Genomic DNA, 26,927 nt, shown 5'->3' with positions numbered 1-26,927 from the left:
ATATTTGCAGGACTTTTTTAGTATTACTACTTGTACGAGAGTAGAGTACTTCCTGTCAGAGGGTGTGAAAATATAAAAACCAGTATATGTTGTTGTTTGAACCACCAGGTGGCACTACAGCCATTTACAGTAATCAGACCAAACTGCACCTGAGCACAAACACACAGCACCTTGTCACCCTGACGAAGGTCACGGGGTCGATCATGTTGGTTTGTTTGATTATGTGTTGATGGTCATAATTGTTATTTCACGTTTCAAACAAGTAATCATCATGAAAACATTAATACATATTGATGAGCTGCTGCTACAGTTTGTGAGGCGGAAACAAATCCTCAACCCGATTCTTTAAATCCTGCCGTTTGGTCGGCGGAGCGGAGCGTCCCGCCAACACAAGGGCGGCGGTTTGATCCCCGTCTCCAAATGTCAAAATGTCCTCGACGTGACACTGAACCCCAAGTTATAAATTCTGAGGATGGTTCAACTTCATGAACTTACCTGAAATCTCTGCATGATATTTGATATCATCACTACAGGATGAGGACAAAAGAAAGCGGGTCAAGCCTCCATCTGCAGAAAGCTCTTTATTGTTCCCACTTTATGTTCTGTACACGTTATAACTTCTGAAAGAAAAGGAAAGAATGAAGCAGCTCTGCAGCGGTTATTGATCTCGTATTAATCGTTAGCTGAAGGGACGCAGCAGGAGGAGGCGCCCTCACACACAAACCACCAACTTAGACATGCAAAACCCCCAAAAAGAATCAGAATTATTATAATACTTATTATTATTATTTCAGATGTTTGAAGTGCGTGTGCTTCGTGATGAACAAGACTAGCAACAAACAAACCCCCCAAATCTAAGCAGTCAGCTGGACTCCCTGTGAAAGCTCAATTAATTAAAGAGAATAAATTAGAAAGTAAAAAGGTCGACTCTAAAAATGCTTTTCTTAAAAAAAAGAAACAGTAGCGTCAGTTTACGCGTCAATAATCGAAGTTGAATTCATATAAACGTTCAGCTAAGGTAAAAAAAAAAGGGAAGAATGTGAATTCAGTATCCTAAAACAACTGAAGCGTACCGTCAGATGAACGAGCCAATCACAAGCTAGAACACTTTAAAGTCCAGGTATCGGGAGGTTCTAGTTCTACGGGGGGCTGTGGTTCCTCGGTCAGACTTAAGGCACTGAGTCTTTTCATTGGGTTTGTTTCCTCTCTTTTGAGGAGGATGATGATCAAGATGAAGACGAGGAGGTGCCTCAAGCTGCAGTTCCTCAAACGGCCACTAGGTCAAAGCCCGAAAACTAATGAAAAAGTCCCAAAGAATTTCTATTAAAATTATATTTTTTCCCACGAGAAGTTAATTTTAAGTAATGATGAGAACACTAAGGCTTCGATAAAAATATATATTTTCAGTATTTATGCCGACGGTTGAGAAAACTACAGCCAGCAGCCGGTTAGCTTAGTCGCTTCACTTTCCCCTTGAATTCAATGGTTAACTTTATGGTCGATTATCGGGAGTTTACGCATGTTTTTGAAATTTTAGACACACGACCGTGTAACTGACTCTTTGCTAAGTCCCGCCCCTGGAACGCAGACTGGCCAATCATAGCGTAGCATCAGCCACCTCCGACCAGGTTCCCGACGACTATCTGACTCGGTTCCATAGACTAGCCACTGGGGGCGGGGCTTAGAGAAGGGTCAATTGGGGGTTAAAACACCAAAATGCATCTTGGGAGTTTCACAGTATTTAACACAAGTTTGAACCTTTGACTTTTTAAATCAAAGAACCAAATATTTTCTAAAACTGTTGATAATCGTTTGTACTTGTAATTCAAATCAAGAGTTTTAGCGGCGATCTGAGCCATGGAAGTGCTCATGTAACGTTCAATTAACAAAAATTAAGTCTTTAAACTCCCATCTTTGATGCTAAGCTAAGCTAACAGACTGCTGGCATTAGTCCGACATGAAAGTGGGATCCAACTTCTCATCCAACTCAAGAAAGCAAAGAAGCTCATTCACCAAAACATCAAACAATTTCTTAAAAAAGAAGCATGTGTTTGATTGACAGATGTTTCAGCCAATCACAGTCAGCCCTGTTGATTTCTCTCGCCCAGGTTATGTGGATTTTCTGACTCTAGAAACTAAAAAAAGATGGCGGCGAGCAGAAAACCACAGCGCCCAGTGTCTGTTCGTGTCTCAGGCCTCCGGAGCTCCACCTCTGTCTGAGGAAAACAACCTTTTCCAAAAAGAAAGCGGCTGATTTTCAAAAACACAGCTCACACAACAGAAAAACTAACTGTGACGAGTTTTACAGTCAGTTTAAAAAAGAAAACCGTCTGGTTTCACCGCCTACGCGTCAGCAGCAACAGCTTTTGATTGGTCCTGGTGTCTCGAGCGTCGTTGTACCATTGGCCGGGTGACCAGAGAGGGGCGGGGCATCAGGAGGTGACGGCCTGGACGTAGTTGGCGGGGTAGAGGCCGACCTGGCCGTCGCCCAGCTGTCCTTTACACCAGCCCTGCTCGTCCTCCTCACTCATCTTCAGCAGCTCCTCGCCTGAAAAACCAGACAGGAATCAGAGCAACGCGTTTAAATGTACACACTGAAAGTGAGAGGAAGGGTTCCATCTGTCCCCGTTTACCAGGGAGCTCGGCTAAGCTTTTCCAAACCGAGTTCCCTCCTTCTGTGGTCCCATCAGGTCCCATCAGGTCCCACTGTGGTCCCACTGTGGTCCCATCAGGTCCCACTGTGGTCCCATCAGGAACCATCAGGTCCCACTGTGGTCCCATCAGGTACCATCGTGGTCCCATCAGGTCCCACTGTGGTCCCACTGTGGTCCCATCAGGTCCCATCAGGTCCCACTGTGGTCCCATCAGGTCCCATCGTGGTCCCATCGTGGTCCCATCAGGTCCCATCGTGGTCCCATCAGGTCCCATCGTGGTCCCATCGTGGTCCCATCGTGGTCCCATCAGGTCCCATCGTGGTCCCATCAGGTCCCATCGTGGTCCCATCAGGTCCCATCGTGGTCCCATCAGGTCCCATCGTGGTCCCATCAGGTCCCATCGTGGTCCCATCGTGGTCCCATCGTGGTCCCATCGTGGTCCCATCGTGGTCCCATCAGGTCCCATCGTGGTCCCATCGTGGTCCCATCAGGTCCCACTGTGGTCCCATCAGGTCCCACTGTGGTCCCATCAGGTCCCATCAGGTCCCACTGTGGTCCCATCAGGTCCCACTGTGGTCCTATCAGGTCCCACTGTGGTCCCATCAGGTCCCATCAGGTCCCACTGTGGTCCCATCAGGTCCCATCAGGTCCCATCAGGTCCCATCAGGTCCCATCAGGTCCCATCGTGGTCCCATCAGGTCCCATCGTGGTCCCATCAGGTCCCATCAGGTCCCATCGTGGTCCCATCAGGTCCCATCGTGGTCCCATCGTGGTCCCATCAGGTCCCATCAGGTCCCACTGTGGTCCCATCAGGTCCTATCGTGGTCCCATCAGGTCCCATCGTGGTCCCATCGTGGTCCCATCAGGTCCCATCGTGGTCCCATCAGGTCCCATCAGGTACCACCAGGTACCACTGTGGTCCCACTGTGGTCCCATCAGGTCCCACTGTGGTCCCACTGTGGTCCCATCAGGTCCCACTGTGGTCCCACTGTGGTCCCATCAGGTCCCATCACGTCCCATCACGTCCCACTGTGGTCCCATCAGGTCCCACTGTGGTCCCATCACGTCCCACTGTGGTCCCATCAGGTCCCACTGTGGTCCCATCAGGTCCCATCAGGTCCCACTGTGGTCCCATCAGGTCCCACTGTGGTCCCACTGTGGTCCCATCAGGTCCCACTGTGGTCCCACTGTGGTCCCATCAGGTCCCACTGTGGTCCCATCAGGTCCCATCAGGCCTGAAAGTTTGGCCTTAAAATGCTAATCTACAGTGAGAAAACTATATTCTGGTGCTCAATTGTCTCACTACTAAATAAGTATTACAAATACTTTGGAAATTGTCCTTTTTTATTTCCACAAATTAAAATAAAAAATCTTTATAAGTTATAATCACAGAAGAGAAAACAGTCATCTGACTCAGACTCACTTCCTTATGATAAAGGGGAATTTGGCAAATAAATGTAGATTGTGTTTCAAATAAATAAAAGGCCTTTATGTGTTGACCTGGTTTGGTTCAGCTGAATTATCTCTACCTGGGACAAAATCCACAATAATCCACAATCTCATAAAAACAATCAATGATGAATATGAATCACGAGGAGAATTATCTTTAAATATATGAGAACAACTCTCAAGAGGTCATTTGCATTAAAAAAAACTAATCTGTGTATTGATGTAAATTGAATACAATAAAAAGTGTTTATCTGATGAAGATTCATCAACACAAGAAAGTACATTAATAAACTCCAGTCTCTTATTGTGTTACATGTTACTTTGTGAGTAAAGTCCTTTTTACTCAAAGCAGACTTTACCCAACAGAACTGGATGTTTATTGAGTAGTTAGCTTAGCATTCCTGATAACACCACTCGGATGCTTTTATTTCAGTCATTACTATTATTATTGAGTCATTCCTTCAAAATAAAAAGCATCACTTTCTCTGACTTTCTGCTCAGAAAAGATATTTTATTTTCCAAAGAGAAAAGATGATGTGAAGCTGCTCACATCTATAACACCATGCAAAGAGCTATATATATATATATATATATATATATATATATATATATATATATATATATATATATATATATATATATATATATATATATATATTCACGCCTCTACTTTACAGCCTCATGAAGCGATGTGTGTGACATGAGTGTGTGACATGAGTGTGTGTGAGAAGCTGTGAGGTCGAGGCATCCCAGGGGACAAACAGACAAACTCAGATTCATCTTTTCTGACATTTTCAGGCTCTGAAGTATAAAATATGTTTGTTTGTTTTTGAAGCTGTGATTTCATAATAATGTGCAAAGTTGATAGAAAGATAAACATCTTTCAGGATAAACAAAATATATTTAAATAATTACAATAATAAAAAAAGTACAGTAAGTACATTTACAGTGAGTACAATAGAGGTACTTTTTACTTCCTTCATTATACTTTTTACTCCACTGCATGCATTTGACAGCTTTAGTTACTTTTCAGATTATTCTTTTTGTAAAATATATTCACCTGATGAATTATTATTATTATAATAAACTAGCCAGCAGGATATAAAGTGATTAAAATGAGCTCCACCTTTAATTAACAGCTGCAACATAAAGTCATGAACACATTAATGCATCAATAATTATAATATGAGGGCTGTAGTGATACAATACATTTAATAATACATTACAATTATATATATTATATTGTTTAAATCTAATTTTAGGAAAACTGTATAAAGTACACAGATATATAGTTTTAAATAATACTTCCTGTCAAAATGTTTAACACAACATAAAATAAACATTACTTTTGGTACTTTTGTACTCTTACTGAAGCATTGAGTGCAGGACAGTATTTCTACTCTGGTCGTAGTACTTTTACTAGGATGAAACACTTCTATCAAGTATTATTCTGATGTTTTTACTGCCGCTGATTATTCTTCATTGTTGTCATCGTCTTGTTTGCACATTTGAATGAAAAAACAGAAGTCATGACGCTAAGCCCCTCCCCTCCCCGTGATGCCCCTCCCCTGGAAGCATTAGTAGGTGTTAATACCTGCTTTAAAGCTGAGCTCGTCGGCCTCCTGGCCCGTGTATTCATAGAGCGCCCGGACTCGCTCCCCCTCTACCTGACCCTCCTCGCCCTCCGCCTCCCGCACGCCGTTCAGCTCCAGCTCCTTCTTAGGACTCTCCTCGTCGGACCAGTCGGACGAATACTCCTTCACCCTGAGAGAGACAGGAAGTCACACACACAAATAAACAGAGGCCCGCATCTACACAAAAACCCACGCTTCAACGGCACCTGAATGCAGCATCACGAGTTATAGGAACGCGTTGCTCAATAGTGAGACATCGTCGTCAATAAAGGTGTCGGTACTTTGAAACCTTTACTTTGAAATCTATTCTGTGTTCTTAAGGCGAGACACAAGAGGAAGAAGCATGAGACGCCATCTTTCTTTAATAACACTAGAATAATAAAATAACATCCAGGTGTTTATTTCACTTCTTTGTCTGTTTGCGTCTGTAGATTTCTACTAAATTTACCTAAAGTTACCACTAGATAATGTCTCATTTACATATGTAAACATCACACTCCATAAAACTTGTAACACATAGAAGACATACATACATACATACATACATACATACATACATACATGTGTGTGTACAGGAAACTGTACTGTGTGTATCACACATATACCGTAAAAGTCGGGTTACAAGCCGCTACTACCTTCGGTGGGTGTCCCCGCTGTAGCCAGCTAGCGCTGCTGCTAGGGGAGGGCAGTAGCAGTGGGGAGCTAGCAGCAGCGCTAGCTAGCTAGCTACAGCAGGGACAACCACCGAAGGTAGTAGCGGCTTGTAACCCGACATTTACGGTACACACCTATATATACACACACACACACACACACACACACACACACACACACACACACACACACACACACACCAGGACGTGGAGGGTCCCCCTACCTGCCGGTGTCCATGGTGATGGGACTCGGCGGGGCGTGGCCCGAGGAGACGATGTTGGTGAGGGTGACCACGCCGTCCCCGGAGCGTCCGCCTCGCTCCTTCCTGCTGATGGAGCGGCTCGCCTCCGGAGACCACTCCTGCACACGGAGCACACAAACCAGTTACAGCCAGACGGCTTCCTTTGAGAAGGACCGGCTCCTCCTTCCTCTTGTCCACACGTCAATGTGACATTATATTCTCTGGCTTTGCTGCTGCCGCCTCCCTGGGTTATGGAAGCAGACTCAACAGGCGCTGATGTGGGGGTGCGTTCCAACACCTTTCGTACCGGACTACGTGCAGCAGAAACATATTTAGCTCGTCCCAGTCATAGAATCGATATGGAACGCTCTTCTGTGGTCGTTTGATTAGTACATAAAGATAGATAAACAGACTACACTGCATCTGAAAATGTTGCATCATAATTATAATGCAATAACGTGTTCTTTACTTATTGTTTTTACTCGAGTTCACACGCCAACATTAGCTGAAAACACCGTTATAAAACATGTTGCAGGTAAATGTGTTTATTTTCGTCTTAGTGGCCAATTAGCGATCACTGGTGCATTGTGGGCCGGTGGGATCACAGCCAGACAAACACACTTTGGCCAGAATAACCAGGTGCTGACAGAAGTAGGTGGTGGTGGATCCAGTTACTGGTAACCACCTCCAAACGACTACAGGAAGGGTGTGTGTGTGTGTGTGTGTGTGTGTGTGTGTGTGTGTGTGTGTGGTCATTGTACTGCTCCTCTTCTTCCTTATATTTTTTTAAAGGTACAAGTACGCAGTAGAAGAGTTAAAGTTGAAACAGAGTCCTCACAAGTACCGTGTGTGTGTGTGTGTGTGTGTGTGTGTGTGTGTGTGTGTGTGTGTGTGTGTGTGTGTGGAGACAATGGCTCTCTGTTTGCGTGTCGCCGTGGGAACGCCAGAGGAGATTCCTCAGAGGAGGCTCGCCTCTTTCTATAACCTCGTTTTCAGCGCTGAAGATGAATCAGTGGAACTTTGCCACGTTGTCAGTGTGAAGAAATCTCTCGTCGTACTAAAAGGAAACTGGTGAGCATTTTGAAACCTCCGTGTACGACGGTCCAGGAGGTTCTGTTGACTTTAAAAACACGTTTATGAATCATCATCAGCGAGAGAATTTAACAACTCGAGTCTCCAGGAAAAGAATCAGAAGGTTTCAGTCTCGTCACCTTTACTCAAGCTGTCAGTGTGTGTGTGTGTGTGTGTGTGTGTGTGTGTGTGTGTGTGTGTGTGTGTGTGTGTGTGTGTGTGTGTGTGTCCACCTGACTTCATGACAAGCAGCTGAATGATCCTTTAAGCCGTTTAACGGTTCAGACTTCAGCTGCAGGATTCACTGTGACACTGAGACTCGTCATGGCAACGCTTCACTTTAGGATTTTACTTTTTACCAGGAATAATAAAGCGTTGCCGTGGTGATCATCAACGAGACTTTTAAGAGAAGGATTGGAGTCAAAACCTGGTTCTGAATTCCTAAGAGTCCTCCAGACGCAAATCAGCTTATAGATTCCTGAAGGCAAAGATCAGACGAACGTGTGTGTGTGTGTGTGTGTGTGTGTGTGTGTGTGTGTGTGTGTGTGTGTGTGTGTGTGTGTGTGTGTGTGTGTGTGTGTGTGTGTGTGTGCACGATGACCGATCACAGCAGCTAAAGACAAAGACAGTAGTGGCACGGATAAATAAAATGGCCACAGTAAAACATTTTGAAGCTTTCCTGTTTTTGTTTATAAACGTGAAATGAACCGTAATCAATAAAGTTTTCACGTAAATAAAAAAAAAGGAGCTAAAAGACGGACTTGAAAACATTCTAAATCTTCAGATGGACGTCTGTGTGGACCAACATTTTTGAGTGTTATATATCCACTCTTTTGTATGATTGAAATTCGAGGATCCAGGTCACTCACACACACACACACACACACACACACACACACACACACACACACACTTGGCAGAGGACTGCCTCTCTATTGTTACTCGACCATTGAGGCTGCAGATCTTCTCAGAGAGAAAGAAAGAAGGACGATACACCGATGGAGGACCAGAGAAATACCTGATTGATAATTGATAATCAGTGAGGTCATCGTCACCGGGGGCGGAGTCACGAAACCTCTCAGGAGATGGAGGAACTTCTTTTATTTTTAATTTGGGGGAAAGTTTGCAGAGAAACCTGTAGATCTCTACCACCACACGAGAGTGTGTGTGTGTGTGTGTGTGCGTGTGTGTGTGTGTGTGTGTGTGTGTGTGTGGACATTCCTGGCCCCACTCACAGCCCAGTCACACAACAAGGCTTTCACTGGAAGCTGTTTAATATTCAGTCTCTCTCTGAAACACTGAATGACTGCCGCCGCCGCCGAAAATAGTGTGGTGTGTGTGTGTGTGTGTGTGTGTGTGTGTGTGTGTGTGTGTGTGTGTGTGTGTGTGTGTGTGTGCGCACACCTCAAACTGAGGCCAGTTCATGCTCATGGCCGGTCCGTGGGTGTTCCTCCACCATCGCAGATCTTCAGTGTCATTGGCTGCTTGGATGGTCTGACCCAGATCCCGGTGCAGGCTGATGAACCTATTGGACAAAGTGGCTGTCAATCACAATCACATCCTCCTCTTCCTCCTCTTCCTCCTCCTCCTCCTCCTCTTCCTCCTCCCTCCTGTCATTAGAGAGTTTAAAGTGCCCCCTTCTTTTGTCTGACTTTGTGTCCTATAAAGACTCGAGTGTTTCTTGCCGTAGTCGATGTCTACATCAGATTCTAGTTTTTTTTTTAGGATTTATCATATTAACTTTTTTTCTGAACTGAAGGCGTGTTTGTTGTTGAGGGGCGGGGCTTTGATGATGTCATGCTTTGGTTCAGATATATCAATATATATTCCTGACTGTACGGAAGCTTGAATTGTTGATTTTGCAGAATAAATCATTTTTATAAACAAAACGTCCAACAATTAAATATAAATATAATCTCTGAATGGATTTTTTTTTTTCCTCTATCAAATCTCATCACTTCCTCTTCACAGAGTAAAATTAGGAGATGAAGTTTTTGTTCAATATTTGGACAAGGATCGTTACCTATCGTGGTTACCGTGGTAACAGTGGCTTGTTTAAATAGAAGGAGAGGTCAATGGCTAATGGACAACACACAGTTTTCTATTAACTCCTGTGTACACACACACACACACACACACACACACCTTGATGGTCCTGCATAACTTCACTCTGAGTCACCTAATCACTTCATTTCTATCAGTGTGTGTGTGTGTGTGTGTGTGTGTGTGTCCTACCCGTCTTTGGAGGACAGGTCCAGGTGTGTGTGGATGTCCAGCAGGACGTCTTTGAAGAAGCGCAGCCTCTTGCGCTCGGCCTCCTGGGTCAAGTCGAACACCTGCTCCATGTCCTCCATGTACCGGGGGTTACAGCGGTTCAGCTCCTCCAGGGCCTTCGAGTAGCGCTCCTTCACCTGCCACACACACACACAGAGACACACACACACACACACACACACACACACACCTTTTGTCAGCCTACGTTCAGTGTAAGAACACCTAATACCATTTGCCGAGTTGTTCTCGGTCACATGAGGCCACATTTGTTTTTCTAGTGTAAACTCTTGTGCATCCGAGGTTGGCGGTTCGATCCCCGGCATGATTAAAGTGACCTTGAGCGTGTCAGTAAACCCAAAGTTGCTCCCTGGCGCGTTACAGCAGAGCTGCTGCTCCCAAAAGGGCATCTGAGCATTTTAATAAAGCTAATAATTAAGCCCAGATATGTTCCAAACATCTAAGGAGATTTGATTTTTAGGAGACAGCCTCCAGTTCTGAAGAGTGAAGCTGATTTCTCATGTGTTAAAGCTGCATTCTCTCTCCTGACCACCAGGGAGCGACTCCTCTGGTTGTATAGAAGTATATGCTTCATGTGTTAAAGCTGCATTCTCTCTCCTGACCACCAGGGAGCGACTCCTCTGGTTGTATAGAAGTATATGCTTCATGTGTTAAAGCTGCATTCTCTCTCCTGACCACCAGGGAGCGACTCCTCTGGTTGTATAGAAGTATATGCTTCATGTGTTAAAGCTGCATTCTCTCTCCTGACCACCAGGGAGCGACTCCTCTGGTTGTATAGAAGTATATGCTTCATGTGTTAAAGCTGCATTCTCTCTCCTGACCACCAGGGAGCGACTCCTCTGGTTGTATAGAAGTATATGCTTCATGTGTTAAAGCTGCATTCTCTCTCCTGACCACCAGGGAGCGACTCCTCTGGTTGTATAGAAGTATATGCTTCATGTGTTAAAGCTGCATTCTCTCTCCTGACCACCAGGGAGCGACTCCTCTGGTTGTATAGAAGTATATGCTTCATGTGTTAAAGCTGCATTCTCTCTCCTGACCACCAGGGAGCGACTCCTCTGGTTGTATAGAAGTATATGCTTCATGTGTTAAAGCTGCATTCTCTCTCCTGACCACCAGGGGGCGACTCCTTTGGTTGTATAGAAGTCTATAGAAAATGACTATTCTCTCTTGATTTATACCCTCAGTAAACATTGTAAACATGAGTTTATGTCTAAAAGCGCTTTGATTTTCCTGTCGCTGAAATGTGCCATTATATATTTAATGATATGTTATAACTGTTGTGACTTTGTTTTAAAGGGCGAGGTCGTAGTCACCAAACTTACACGATAACACAAACTAACCGAGCAGCAGCTCCTGAGACGTAAAGTTCCTGTTTTTAATGAATGGAGTCTGGTGTGTTTGAAGTGAATAGAAAACGGCTTCAGCTTCCCTTCAGAAAGTCTGACACAAAAGTAAAGAGGAGGAAATGCTCTAAATAAAACCTTCACTGAAAGTGAAGTAGATTCTGTTGGCGTGTAAAACACACAGCTCATCTCACGGTGGGAGACGAGCCCGGTCATGTTTCATAACTTAAAACACACACAGGTATGTTTCTATGGACTAACTGACACACCCAGACTGGTGTGTGTGTGTGTGTGTGTGTGTGTGTGTGTGTGTGTTTCATACTTTCTCGGCCTCCTCGCTGCAGCGCTCCGCTCGGATTGTGAATTTGCGGACTTCCTCCTGAGACTTGGTCGGGTCGGCCTTGGCGTGTGTTTCCCTGTTAACCGCCGTCCACTCCTCCTTCCTGGTCTGATGGTAGCTCTTCTTGCTGGCCTCCACCTTGAGACACACACACACACACACACACACACACACACACACACACACACACACACACAGTAAGTTTGGAAACAGCAACCAAACCGCTGCTCACAGTGACCGACATCAAAAGCTACGTTAGCTTGCGTGGTGCATTCAAGCTCTATGATGCCGACTGTGACTCGCCTCCTTCAGCTTGCGGACCCAGGGCTTCTGCGCTTTGCGGAAGCCGTCGTCAGCGTCCTTGGTCTCCTTGAAGCCGCCCATCATCTGCTTGTGGAAGGCGTCCTTCTGCCAGTCGCGCACCTTCTCGCCGTCCTCGCCCGCCAGCCGCTCGCGCAGCTCCAGGTGCATCTCGCTGAGCCGGTCGGCCGCCTGCATGAAGGCGTGCCAGGCTTTCTCCAGCGTCCCGTACTGAGGGCCTGAGGGGGGGGGACACGGGACGTGAGAGGGGGCGCGACGCGTTCAGGGGCCGATGCTTTCAAATGCACTTCCTGTTAATCAATTATGCTGAAAACTGAGTAAATACACAAGGTCCTTTGTTTGGTAAAGAAGAGTCTTTTGCAATATTTCAAGATACAATTAGCTCCGATTCATGTTTACTGAGAGTACATTGAGACTTCTATACAACCAGAGGAGTCGACCCCTGGTGGTCAGTAGAGAATGCAGCTTTAACACATGAAGCATTGACTTCTATACAACCAGAGGAGTCGACCCCTGGTGGTCAGTAGAGAATGCAGCTTTAACACATGAAGCATATACTTCTATACAACCAGAGGAGTCGACCCTTGGTGGTCAGTAGAGAATACAGCTTTAACACATGAAGCATATACTTCTATACAACCAGAGGAGTCGACCCCTGGTGGTCAGTAGAGAATGCAGCTTTAACACATGAAGCATATACTTCTATACAACCAGAGGAGTCACCCCTGGTGGTCAGGAGAGAGAATACAGCTTTAGGACATGAAGCACATACTTCTATACAACCAGAGGAGTCGCCCCCTGGTGCTCAGTAGAGATAATGCAGTTTTAACACATGAAGCATAGACTTCTATACAACCAGAGGAGTCGCCCCCTGGTGGTCAGTAGAGAGAATGCAGTTTTAACACATGAAGCATAGGCTTCTATACACATTTCATCCAATTATGGTGGTATGGTATTTGTGCCTTCCATTTTTCAAAGAGTTTCCAATGAATGCTTCTCAGGTGGTTCCGAGTAACAAAGCATCTGGTTAAATAAATGAAATAGCAACGCTTCAAGTCTTCCCTATAAAGATCTCGAGGAGCTCCGTGAAAACGTTTCTTGTGATAAACCGACTTGCAGAGAGTCATCTCCCGCTCACCTTTCTCCACGACGCCCCTCCACCTCTTGGCCCAGTCGCTCAGCTGCAGAGCGTAGCTCTTCTCGATCTTCGCCCTCTCCTGGAAGCAGCCGACCAGCTCGTTGCACAGCCGGTGGCCGTCGTCGATCCGCTTCACCGTCCTCTTGTAGTTTCCCGGCTGCAAGGGAACCAAAACAACGGATTACGGTCAAACGCACCGAGGGAGGAACCCGCTACAGGACTAAAATCCTTTCTACGGTTACACAATCAGTTGGGTTGTCTCTTCCGTGTTGTGTTAAAAAGAGTGAAGCCGGATGTTTGGTAGACGAGTGATGATGTGCAGGAGACTAAAATAGAGACACAGTGAAAAGAGTGAGAGAGGACAGGCGGTTGAAGGCATGGAGTGTTTCCACATGAAGCGCTGGGAATCCGGCAGTCAGTCAGCAGGGACTCATTACGTGTGTGTGTGTGTGTGTGTGTGTGTGTGTGTGTGTGTGTGTGTGTGTGTGTGTGTGTGTGTGTGTGTGTGTGTGTGTGTGTGTGTGTGTGTGTGTGTGTGTGTCTCTCAACACCACCTCCGGCTGCTCCTGCTCCTCATCAAGAACGCACGCCGAGAATTCTCTAGCTTCCGCACCATTAGAATAAATATTTCAGAGTTTTATTTAATGCTGTATTAATCTGTTTAAGTAGCAGAACGCTCACTAATCCTCCCTCAGCTCCTCCTGCCCACATGTCAAAGTGTCCTTGGTCAAAACACTAAACAGCTGTTAGCGGGTTAGAATCCCGGCCATCGCTGTGTGAGCGGGCGAATGGATGAATGGATGAATGAATGAGGCAAAATGTTATGTGCTACCAGTCCAGTGCACACATCTGTAACTCACAAGTCTCCTTAAAGCGAGACAATACAGGGAAAAACATGATATGCTCTTCTTTCAGTGGAAAGAAAACATCCAGAATACACATCCAGGTGTTTATCTGACTATTTTGTACTAAATTTACCAAAAAGTTTCCATTACATAATGCCTCATATACACAATTAAACATTCACTTCATAAAACTTGTAACACAATAAATCCTCCTCTTAATGTCAGTGATGAAGTGGTGAAGTTTCATGGTGATACCTATGAGTTCATGTGTTGACCCTCTTCACCTGTAGAGTCTACATCATGATGTCATGTCACTAACTTCTCTTTAAAGGACGTTTTCTCTCCATGAGTTTGTTCTCAGACTCTGATGCAGAAAACTCCACTCCTGTGTGTGTGTGTGCGTGTGTGCGCGTGTGTGTGTGTGTGTACCTCCCAGAAGCTGTCAGAGCTCCCCAGGTCGCTGAGGTCTCCGTTGGAAGACATCTTGGGGTCGGCCTTACAGCACGGAATGATGGCGGCTACAGAAAATACTGCAGAGCGAGAGATTACACAATTTAATACTTGATGCCGGTTTCAGGTTTCACGAGCTAGAAAATCCGCCTGGTTCCTGATCAATATTCACACCGTTTATCTGGACCCAGAGAAGAGAGAAGAGGACTCGGATCTACCATCAATGGACATGGAGACTCACATGACCTGCTGTTTCCAAAAAATAGCTTTCAGTGTTCATAATGAAGAACATTTTAGAAGCTACAACTCCATGAGCAACACAGGGGAAACTCCACCTGAAGAAGATCATGCGATGTGATTGAAAGCTCCTGATCACATGATAACAGACAGATCTGACCGTTTCAAACAAACCAGTGCTCATGTGGAGTCCACCTTTAACAAATGCTAACGGTTACACAAAAATAGAAAGACAAACAAATAACATGACATAAATTAATAGTTATAAAAATGTGCTTAAAATAAATGAAATACATGTAATATCTGAGGCCAGGGGTCAGAGGGACTTTTCACCACCCGCTGACCACAGAGCTGTTTTCTCCACGTCGCTGCGCACACGCACACACACACACACACACACACACACACAATCTTTACGCAGGTGTATTTAGCGTCACAAACAACGGGTCGCTGGCCGTTTGCCAATGTTATTTCCCAAATGATGAGTAAAAGATTCAGATAAAAGGTGTCAAACTATTCAATAACTTCTTTCCTGATTTTTGCGTTTCAGAAATAGAATTTCAGCGTCAGAATGAAGAGAAAATATGTGGCTTGTGAAAAATAGGTCCAATATTTTGGTGACAATGGAGCGAAAGAATCGTGTTCACTAAATAGACTCAGGCAGGCGGTGAAACCTCCTGATACAGAAACCGACTCTCTGAACCATCTCTGCCTTTAGCTTCGTACGGGACAAGAACACTGGAACAGCCTCTACCTATATCGTAACCGCCTGTGTAAAGCACTTTGCTCGACAACAAGACTGAGGAGATCCTGCTTATTGGTTTCTCCTCCCTGTGTCTCAAAATGTAAATGACTAGGTGGCTCCCATAATAACATAGATGTGCACTGGGAGCGCGCTGGAGCTAAATGAGAACACCAGTAGCCCTGGTGAGCGCCGCAGGGAACGACGTGGGAGGAGTCTAAACACTGAGCACCATCAGCTGCACTTAGATGTGTGAGATTATATATATATATATATATATATATATATATATATAGACTTTGTGCAAGAGAGATCCGGTTCAATTTGTATCTGTAGGTTCAAGATTAGCCAAACGCACAACATCACACCTCTCAGACGCTGCAGCTAATCCAGTCAGACAACCGGGCTCTAATGTTCTCTCCACACTGTAGAGACTGTGTGTGTGTGTGTGTGTGTGTGTGTGTGTGTGTGTGTGTGTGTGTGTGTGTGTGTGTGTGTGTGTGTGTGTGTGTGTGTGTGTGTGTGTCAGGTGGGTGGTAAGTATGCTAGCAGCGGCCCTATCTTCCACCAGCATGCTGGAACATGAGTGAGAATGAGAAAACTGACTTCACCATGGATCGCTAATTACTTCTCCTTTACCCTACAGGAGTGCGAGTGTGTGTGAGCGAGTGTGTGTGTCTGGGTGTGGCTCATTGAAAGCCAGTAGGTTCGGCTGCTTGCGCTGGTATTATCTGTATACCTGCTGGAGGTGCGCAGATATCAAATAATACAAACAAAAGTCTCCGGCAGCTTTATTTCAGACAAAACCTCTTCTGAGTATTTCCAACATCACGATGTTGAGCTGGAACAACGTCCCCATGCAAACCACTCGGTCGTGTTCAGCCGGCTAACGTTGACACGCTTGGTCCTCTTCAGCCCTCCGAATGCACTCGGAGCGATGAGTCAGCGTTTTTTGCACATAATGCTAACGCTCCAAAAGACCCCTCAGTCCGTCTCTACTCTCTGGTTTCGACATATTTGGACTTTGCAGGTTAAACAGAGCCAGTATAGCCGTTTCTCCCCGTTTCCAGTCTTTATGCTAAGCAAAGCTAACAGACTATTGCTGGCGTCTTCATATTATCAGACAGACTTCAGAGTGATGTCAACCCGGTTACATAACTCTTGGAAAGTAGGCAAACAAGTGTATCTCTCAAAATATGAAAGCTTTCCCTGAAGCATCTGCACACGGTTCAGGTTAACACGGATTGCATTTTGGTTATTTTGTAAACAAGCGTGATTGCACCCCGACTCATAACTCATTGTCTTTCTGTGTACAAGATGCGTCTTTCATCGAGGTCTGTTTATGTCTCTCGTTAATGTTTGTGTCAAAATGGCCCCCGGTTTTATTCTCATTTCATCCATTAACCATCTGAAAGCGTCCAAAAGCTCACGTCAAGCCTCACCGACGGAGAACAGGAGGAGCCGTTGAGATAGGCCAAAAGAGATGGAAGGAATGCTGAAAGGAGAGAGGAGGGAGAGAGGAAAACAAGAGGAAGACAAGAGAAAGACGAGAGGAAGGAGAGAGCAAAGGCTACAACGGAGGAAAGAGGAGAGGAGTGGAAACGCGAGGGAACACAAACTCATTTAAGGACGAGTGAAGAAGTGTTTATCGCCACCTCTGTGTGGAAAAATGTTTACGAGCTCCAGAGACACAGCGGGGCAGTGAGAACGAGGAGGAGGAGGAAGAGGAGGAAGAGGTCTGACAGAACAAGCATCTTCTCATGTGGTTTCTGGAACTCGTCGAGAGCTTAAGAATTCTACACCTCCAGTTCTCTTTGTGCCAAGTTATGACCATACCAAGTATGACGATACCAATGAAGGTACCAGTACCCTTAACGTCATGAAGGTACCAGTACCCTAAACGTCATGAAGGTACCAGTACCCTAAACGTCATGAAGGTACCAGTACCCTTAACGTCATGAAGGTACCAGTACCCTAAACGTCATGAAGGTACCAGTACCCTTAACGTCATGAAGGTACCAGTACCCTTAACGTGATAAAAGTACTAGTACCCTTAACGTGATGAAGGTACCAGTACCCTGAACGTGATGAAGGTACCAGTACCCTGAACGTGATGAAGGTACCAGTACCCTGAACGTGATGAAGGTACCAGTACCCTGAACGTGATGAAGGCACCAGTACCCTGAACGTGATGAAGGCACCAGTACCCTTAACGTGATGAACATACCAGTACCCTTAACGTGATGAACATACCAGTACCCTTAACGTGATGAAGATACCAGTACCCTTAACGTCATGAAGGTACCAGTACCCTTAACGTCATGAAGGTACCAGTACCCTTAACGTCATGAAGATACCAGTACCCTTAACGTCATGAAGATACCAGTACCCTTAACGTCATGAAGATACCAGTACCCTAAACGTCATGAAGATACCAGTACCCTAAACGTGATGAAGATACCAGTACCCTTAACGTGATGAAGATACCAGTACCCTTAACGTGATGAAGATACCAGTACCCTTAACGTGATGAAGATACCAGTACCCTAAACGTAATGAAGATACCAGTACCCTAAACGTGATGAAGATACCAGTACCCTTAACGTCATGAAGATACCAGTACCCTAAACGTGATGAAGATACCAGTACCCTTAACGTCATGAAGATACCAGTACCCTTAACGTCATGAAGACACCAGTACCCTTAACGTCATGAAGACACCAGTACCCTTAACGTCATGAAGACACCAGTACCCTTAACGTCATGAAGATACCAGTACCCTTAACGTCATGAAGGTACCAGTACCCTTAACGTCATGAAGACACCAGTACCCTTAACGTCATGAAGATACCAGTACCCTTAACGTGATGAAGATACCAGTACCCTTAACGTCATGAAGATACCAGTACCCTAAACGTGATGAAGATACCAGTACCCTTAACGTCATGAAGATACCAGTACCCTAAACGTGATGAAGATACCAGTACCCTTAACGTCATGAAGGTACCAGTACCCTTAACGTCATGAAGGTACCAGTACCCTTAACGTCATGAAGGTACCAGTACCCTTAACGTCATGAAGATACCAGTACCCTTAACGTGATGAAGATACCAGTATCCTAAACGTGATGAAGATACCAGTACCCTTAACGTCATGAAGATACCAGTACCCTAAACGTCATGAAGATACCAGTACCCTAAACGTGATGAAGATACCAGTACCCTTAACGTGATGAAGATACCAGTACCCTTAACCTGATGAAGATACCAGTACCCTTAACCTGATGAAGATACCAGTACCCTTAACGTGATGAAGATACCAGTACCCTTAACGTGATGAAGATACCAGTACCCTAAACGTGATGAAGATACCAGTACCCTTAACGTGATGAAGATACCAGTACCCTTAACGTCATGAAGATACCAGTACCCTTAACGTCATGAAGATACCAGTACCCTAAACGTGATGAAGATACCAGTACCCTTAACGTCATGAAGAGGCTATACTCTCTAGAGAGAGAGACAATAGGAGGATCCTGGTTGTCTGTTTACGAAGAATTGGGTCAGGCCGATGAAGAGGAGGAGGGATGAGGGGTGAGGAGGGAGGCACCAGCAGAGGGTCGGATGAGGAGGGGGCGTGGCCGATGAGAGGCAGGGCGTGACCTCATAAGCTCCCCTGGAACAACCTCCCAGTCATTAATCTGATTAATGAACAGCGGCAGCTCTGCAGCCGGCTGTGTCTGGATGCTGCTGCCTGTCACGCAGGTGGAGGCCTGTAGGAGCATTAGTCCGTAAGCCTCTGCTGCATTCCAGCAGCGCTTGTGAGTGTGTGTGTGCTGTACGTACACACCACGTACACACCACGTACACACACCACGTACACACACCACTCTGCCAACAGCTGGCCGTGCATCAGAGAAGCAGCTGTGCAGCGCTGCTGCTGCTGCTTCTTTCCCAAAAGAGAGAATCCGTGTCTAAAGAAGGAAAACCACAGCGCCTACTAATCGACTGCTGCTGGTACAAGTAAAGCACATCGAGGGTTGAAATGCCAACCGAGGGCAGTCAGAAGTCTGTAAACGCAGCGTGATGGAGTGAGTCACCTCAAGCTGTTTTATTAGCCTCGTTTCCATGTTACGAGCCACCGCAGTGTGGAACTAAAGCTTCACTGAAAGGCCAACAAGAGGACTGGATTCTCACTGCCGTCACTACTAGTTAACACACACACACACACACACACACACGCCGAGTGGAGGCTGTGGGAACGTAGGTCGCTCCGCATCGTCTCAAGCAGCAGCTTCAGGTGTGTCTCAGCGGTCATAAGACGTGAAACACCGACTATGGAGAAGAACCTTGTACAAACACACTGAACAAACTCTCTCTTCAAACAGCAGTAGCTGCACGACAACTTACAAGTAAAAGTCTCTCATTCCAGATCTTTGAGTAAAAGTACATTAGTATCATCAGCTACATTTTAATTATTGCCTCTGAAATGAAGTAGAGGTATTACGCAAAGCGTAACATTGAAATACTCAAGTAAAGTACATTAGAATTGCCCTTAAAGAGTCAACCTGGAGACAGCTTTCATCACCAAGCACACACACACACACACACACACACACACACACACACACACACACACAGTTATTACTGTGTGTTGTCACTATAACAGACTCTGACCATAATCATGATTACAGTTAGCACGCTAGCAATTAGCTGTGATTTAAAGACAGTGCTGCTGAACGTTAGCGTAGCAAAGACCCAGCAGCTCATGTGCTGCTCTCCAGGTTCTCCAGGTTCTCCACCTGGAGCACGAAGGCCCGAAATGAGTCGGATGAACCGCTTCAACCACGAGCTTCAAGTACAGTACTAGTACAGTAATGCAGTACTAGTCAATGAACTTTCCAGAGTACAATGAGGAGGAGCAGCACAAGGACCAAACCACATGTAGCAGCCGAACTTACCTTCTCAGAGACGAAAATAGAGACGGACAGACGTCCGGAACAGAAGACTTTCTTTGTCTTCAGCAGCAGAAGAGAGGAAGACCCTCCAGCAGCAGAAGAGAGGAAGACCCTCCAGCAGCAGAAGAGAGGAAGACCCTCCAGCAGCAGAAGAGAGGAAGACCCTCCAGCAGCAGAAGGGGAACACAGAGAGGTTAGTGAGCAGCATGCGGTCAGAGCCCAGCCGCCCGTTATAAAGGCCCCGCCGCCGGCTGCAAGGTGGCACATTCTGGGGGCCGCGGTGAAATGCCTCACATGGAGCCGGCACGGCGGCTAATGAGGAGCCAGAGCACCAGCGCCCGTACAGGAGGTCAGAGCAGGGAGCTCACACCTCTAAAATTACCTGCTGGGCAATGAGTTGGGAAGGAAGTGTCAGGTTTAAGAATGTGATATTAGCCCAACAAGTTTTTTTAAGTCGCTGAATGTTTATTTTAGTAAAACCAATAGTAGCCCAAGTCTGAAGTATTTGTATTATATGGGATTAAAAGATCCAAAAGTAATTAATTATCTCCATCAATACGGTTTCATAGTCAACATCCACTCTGGCATCCAAGAGGAAGTAAAGGAGCCATTTTAATGCGAGTGTGCTAAAGAGATATTTAGTGTTGCTTCTGAAATGTCAACGCAGCTTTAACGACGCCAAATACACTTTGGGTTGAGGAGCGCTGGTTTTCCATTATTAGACATAGATACAACATAGATAGAAGTTCACAGACTCCGGCCATCATGACGACGTGATGACTGTCCGATGTGTTTCTGGCCCCGCCCCCTTTACGCAGAACACAAACAATGAAAGCAACTGGTGACAATGGATCAGATCACAGAGAGGTGGAGCTCAAACAGAATTAAATACAAATGGGAGCTCAGCCTTGTTCACACACACACACACACACACACACACACACACACACACACACACACACACACACACACACACACACACACACACACACACACACACACACACACACACACACACACACACACACACACACACATTCTCCAGTTCATTATAACCAGCACCACATCAGTAATATTTGAAGTAAATTAATTTTAGATTTCTTATTATTTTCATTCTAGTTTCTTTACGCTTTGTTTTCATTTTGAAATAACTTTTGATTTATTTTGTTTCTACATAAAATGTTGTTATTAGTTTTTTTTAGTATAAATGTCAATGCGTTTGTCTGTCAGCACCTTTAAATGATTAACCTTCTGTTGGCTCACAGACAGAACAAACAGCCGGGTGGGATGTGATCAATAAAGCTGACGAGACCCTGAGCTGCATGCTTTTCACTGCTGGGGTCAAATCTCTTGAGTTTGAATAAAATATAAAAAAGCACGAGCAGCTGGGCGAGCCAACGGACCGGCTGGGCGTTGACATATTTCATGTTCCCATGAATTTTAACTTGTTTGGCAGGATCTGAAGCCACTGGGGAGGTTTAGCCCCGCCCCTTGTGCATAGCCCCGCCCCTAGTCCCGCCCCTCCACAGTGCATCTATAGGACTCGCACACATGGACGCATGAACAGGGTTCACACACATTCTGACCAATGATCCAGGACTTTTCCATGACTTTAAACCAAATTTCCATGACAAACATTTAGTGAAGTCTGGGTGTAAACAGTAAAAAGTGAGTAAATGTAGTATTTAAACTAACAATGAGAACACAAAGCATACAGTAAACCTTAAATGACTCAAATGAATGAGACAATAGTTTGATTAAAAGAATAAACATTTATATAAATGCCTGTATGTATGCCTGCTTATATTTTGAGTCTTTCTTTTAAAAGCATATTAATTATTTCAAACTCAGCGTAAATGAACGTCATGAACACATGAATATAACACATTTACATGACTTTTACTAAACTTTGGGGGTTTTATTTTTTTCAAGGACTTTTCCAGGCCTGGAAATAACCATTTTAAAATGACTTTTCCAGGTTTTCCATGAGCGTAAGAACCCTGATTGAAGCAAACAGACTTGTGTTTAATCTCTACGGAAGGAGTCATGTGACACTAATGGGGTCAACCACAGAATATCTAAGTGTTGTTCACGGCACATTCAACGTTTATCTAGTAACTATGAGGGAAATTACATGTACTGGAGAGAAAAGTACAATAGTGGCCCCCAAGATGAGGTATGAAGTAGCAGGAAATGTACCTCAAAATGATACTCAGGTACAGTACTTGTAAGTAAATGTTCTTACTACTTAACTGTGTATACAACTGTATATATTAAGGTGTTTCTGTGTAGAAAGTATTGAGTAAAAGTTCAACTACAGTGGTAAATGTCATAAATGTAGTTGAGAGAGAAAAGTACAATGTTTGCCTCAGATGTAGTGAAGTACCTCAAAATGATATTTAAGTACAGTACTCGTTAGTAAATGTTCTTGCTTACTTAATAACTTAACTGTGTACACTACGGTATAATACTTCTATATTAGTAGTACTGTGCTGCATTATATTAAGTATTTCATAAAGGTGTTTTTATGTAATGTGTAAAATGTCAAATAAATGTAAAGTTCATAGAGTAAGAAGTATAATATTTGCCTCTGAGATGTAGTGGAGTACAAATTAGCAGAATATGTACCTCAAAATGATAAGTACAGTACTTTTAAGCAAATGTACATAACTGTGTGCACTACTGGGTATATTATTAGTAATCATGTAGGAAGTTATAAGTAAGAAGTAGCTAGTCACAGTTAACTGTAACCACAATTAAAGTTAGTGGAGATAAAAGTATAATATTCACAGTATAAATACAAAGTGGCGGGAAATGTACCTCAAAATGATACTCCAGTCCAGTACTAGGAAGTAAGTGTTCTTATTTACTGAGTACTGAGTACACTACTGGGTATAGTAGTAGTACAGTGCTGCATTAAGTAGAGCATATCTTATTATATTTCTATGTGAAAAGTATCTAGTAAAGGTTCATTATGACGTCAGAATGTCAATTAAATGTAACGTTGGTGGAGTAAAAAGTACAATAGATGAAGTGGAGTATAAGTATGAAGTATTGTACCTTAAAATAATACACAAGTACAGCAATAAAGATATGAAGTATTAAAGTGTTTGTGATACTCGATGTATAAAAACACACTAAAGTACCGGCTTTAAATACACATCAGCAGGAGTGTCGACACGTGCAGACAGGTGAGCTCTCCTCAGACAGGTGAGCTCTCCTCAGACAGGTGAGCCGTCTTACCTGCTGGAGGACCGCGCCGTCCTCCCACGTGACCAACAGCCGCTCGTGCTGCGTCTAAAGCTCCGCGAGGCGCGACATGTTGTTCGGTCCCATCGGCCTCTGCTCCTCCGTGGGTCGTTTCTTCGAGTAAAGCGGAAAGTACGCGTGAAGGAGAGTAGAAGTACTTCGTGCAGTTGGAGAAAGGGTGTGTGTGTGTGTGTGTGTGTGTGTGTTTTCCCCCACCACCGACCTCCGCAGCCGAGAGGCGTCTCCGTGTAATCAGACTCCACACAAACCCAGTTCATCCCATTACGGTTTAACCCTTCGCTGTCTGCAGGGCGGCTTTGTGCCGCCTTCAGGGGCTGTCGGGGAAAAGGCCACCGCGGGATTCCTCCGCGTAAACAAGGCGGTGCTCGCGGCTAAAATAAGAATAACCCATCTAGACATTGTGTTTTTTAAATGATTGTTTATTGTGGAAATTAAAACGTGAATTTATTTTACAATTAAGCCATACAATTATGAAAAAACGACAATAAAATATAAAACGGTACAATCTCCCTTCACCTCCAAACATAACATTGTTATTAATAATAACAAAATATACATGTATTTTACAAGCCAGTGTGTCGTATAGTCCTCCTTGTTAGACAGAATGGCTGGCACATTTAATTAATACAAATAAAATAGTATAATTTCCCTTTAATTACAGAGTAGTTTGTAATGAAATTATTATCAATATTGGATATATTTTATACAATGTTATTTTGAATGTCAATACATGTTGTGTCTGTGAGATAAAGGTTGTATACTTTATTCTTTTTTGGTTTGTAGGTAAAGGAATAATATAGTTCATATAATCATAATCAATAGTTGATATTTAGGAATGTATTTATTTAGCAAGCTAATTCATCCTATGACTGTAAAATAAACTGGCCTGCAAATACAATAAATAACTAATCAACCAAAACAACGTATTGTTAAAATTAAGATTATTACTAGTGGATATTTAGGAATTCATTTTTTACAAGTAAATATATTGCTTGTAATTTAAAAATGAAAAACAAACAGACAAACATATAAAACCAGTTATAATCTCCCATCACCTCCAGATATAGAAAACCAGTAGTTAAGTTAGTGATTGGTGATATTTAGACAATTCATCTCATGCCTTTACTTTTTCATTCACAATTCCTTACCTTATGTTTCCAGTTCTAAAACACACACACACACACACACACACACACACATATATATATATAAATTATATAAAATATCTATGAAATATGATATTAATATACAGAAAACGTCATTTAGGATCACCAATCAAAGCTGTTTAATGTACAGACATGTTTTGTGTTCTCTTCTCACAGGTTTCTCTAATTCATTTTAAATACATGTTATTTGTGATTAAAAATAAAAAAGTATAATAAACTTTAATAAACGTCAACCAACCAGCTAAACCTGGAAGAATGAATTCTCGAGGTGTCCCTGAAGGCACCATTAACCCAGACCCACTGATAGAACTGGGTTAACACCAGTTTGATAATTAAATGAAAAATATTAATATCATTCTGACAGTTTCTGGTCTCGACATGTATGACGTATGTTGTATGATGTATGATGTGATGTGTAATGTATGTTGTATGATGTATGTTTTATGGTGTATGTTGTTTGATGTATGTTTTATAATGTATGTTTCATAATATATGTTGTATGATGTATGTTTTATAATGTATGTTTCATAATATATGTTGTATGATGTATGTTTTATGTTTTATAATGTATGTTTTATAATGTATGTTGTATGTTTTATAATGTATGTTTCATAATGCATGTTGTATGTTGTATGATGTATGTTGTATGATGTATGATGTATGTTGTATGATGTATGTTGTATGATGTATGTTGTATGTTGTATGATGCATGTTGTATGATGTATGTTGTATGTTGTATGATGCATGTTGTATGATGTATGTTGTATGATGTATGTTGTATGATGCATGTTGTATGATGTATGTTGTATGTTGTATGATGCATGTTGTATGATGTATGTTGTATGTTGTATGATGCATGTTGTATGATGCATGTTGTATGATGTATGATGTATGTTGTATGATGCATGTTGTATGATGTATGTTGTATGTTGTATGATGCATGTTGTATGATGTTTGATGTATGTTGTATGTTTCATAATGTATGTTGTATGATGTGTGTTGTATGATGTGTGTTGTATGATGTATGTTGTTTGTTGTATGTTGTATGATCTATGTTTTACAATGTATGTTTCATAATGTATGTTGTATGATGTGATGTATGTTGTATGATGTGATGTATGTTGTATGATGTGATATATGTTGTATGATGTGATGTATGTTGTATGTTTAATTTACCAAACAATCAGAGAATCTGTTTCCGTCCTCAGGATCGTAATCACAACACGGTGTCGTCACATTGTGACTGAAGTAAAGCAGCTTTTCATATAAAGCAGGTTTTTTAATTTACTAAAAAGGAACAGTTTACACTCTTCAGTCTCTCCTGATAGCTGGAATTATTATTATTATAACAACACACATATTAAGGTAATAGTAAAGACAACGTTTTTATTGTGTCAAAAATACACATTTCATTTTGATTTAAGAAAAAGGTCTTAATTCTTCCCAGAAAAATAAACTCAGCAGCAGTGAAATAACTACGTACAAGTACTTCATTTAAAGGAACAGTGTGTAGCAGTCAGGGGGATCTATTAGCAGAAATGGAACATAACATCAATAAGTATGTGTTCTTTAGTGTACAATCACCTGAAAATAGTAATCGTATGTCAGAGAAGTTTCATTTGGTTGCAATGTGGAAGCTCACCACTAGATGGCACCAAATACTACACACTGCACCTATAAATACAATTTTGAGGTACTTGTACTTTACATATATTTTACATTGTGTGGTACTTAATTCTTGTACTCGTATGTTTGATTACTTAAATGACTTTGCAGAGATTTACACAAATTATAATCAACTAATACATTATAATGTTTTATATGTTGAACAGCAGCAGGATATAAAGTCATTAAAACGAGCTCCACCACCTCTACAGCTGCAACATTAACATACATTCAATCATTATAATCCAATAATATAATATATATCATTATTTAATGGGCCATAATCAGAATAATTACTACTTCTACTATTGGTGCTTTAATTATATTTTGTTGCTAATACCTTTGTCCTTGATTAAGATTTTGAATTCAGTACTTTTACTCGTCACAGAGTATCTTTACACTTTTACTTAAAGAGAGGACCAGGACTACAATGAGACCTTTAACTTGAAGTAAGT

General features: G+C 43.2%; 1 protein-coding gene across 1 annotated transcript; it reads right to left on the bottom strand.

Annotated features, from left to right (window-relative positions):
• Positions 1-566: 566 nt before the first annotated feature.
• On the bottom strand, positions 567-23,826 carry pacsin3 (protein kinase C and casein kinase substrate in neurons 3). The gene is made up of 10 exons (XM_079230654.1): positions 23,615-23,826; positions 14,415-14,515; positions 13,141-13,297; positions 11,985-12,220; positions 11,664-11,819; positions 9,939-10,114; positions 9,108-9,228; positions 6,615-6,751; positions 5,698-5,867; positions 567-2,548 (listed from the first exon to the last, which is right to left on the bottom strand). The coding sequence occupies exons 2-10, from the start codon at positions 14,466-14,468 to the stop codon at positions 2,433-2,435; spliced, it is 1,323 nt and encodes a 440-aa protein (XP_079086780.1). The 5' UTR covers positions 14,469-14,515; positions 23,615-23,826; the 3' UTR covers positions 567-2,432.
• Positions 23,827-26,927: the final 3,101 nt, after the last annotated feature.

This window comes from Taurulus bubalis (assembly GCF_910589615.1).
Source record: "Taurulus bubalis genome assembly, chromosome: 15".
In the NCBI taxonomy this organism is placed as follows: Eukaryota; Metazoa; Chordata; class Actinopteri; order Perciformes; family Cottidae; genus Taurulus; species Taurulus bubalis.
The sequence above is the reverse complement of the archived record's forward strand: the minus strand, read 5'-3'. Positions and strand labels throughout refer to the sequence as shown.

Excerpts from the sequence above, each read along its gene's own strand:
- pacsin3 (XM_079230654.1), bottom strand. The coding sequence starts at position 14,468 with ATGTCTTCCAACGGAGACCTCAGCGACCTGGGGAGCTCTGACAGCTTC. Across the intron at positions 13,298-14,414 it reads GCTCTGACAGCTTCTGGGAG|CCGGGAAACTACAAGAGGAC; the intron begins GTACACACACAC and ends GTTCCCTTGCAG. Across the intron at positions 12,221-13,140 it reads GAGGGGCGTCGTGGAGAAAG|GCCCTCAGTACGGGACGCTG; the intron begins GTGAGCGGGAGA and ends CCCCCCCCTCAG.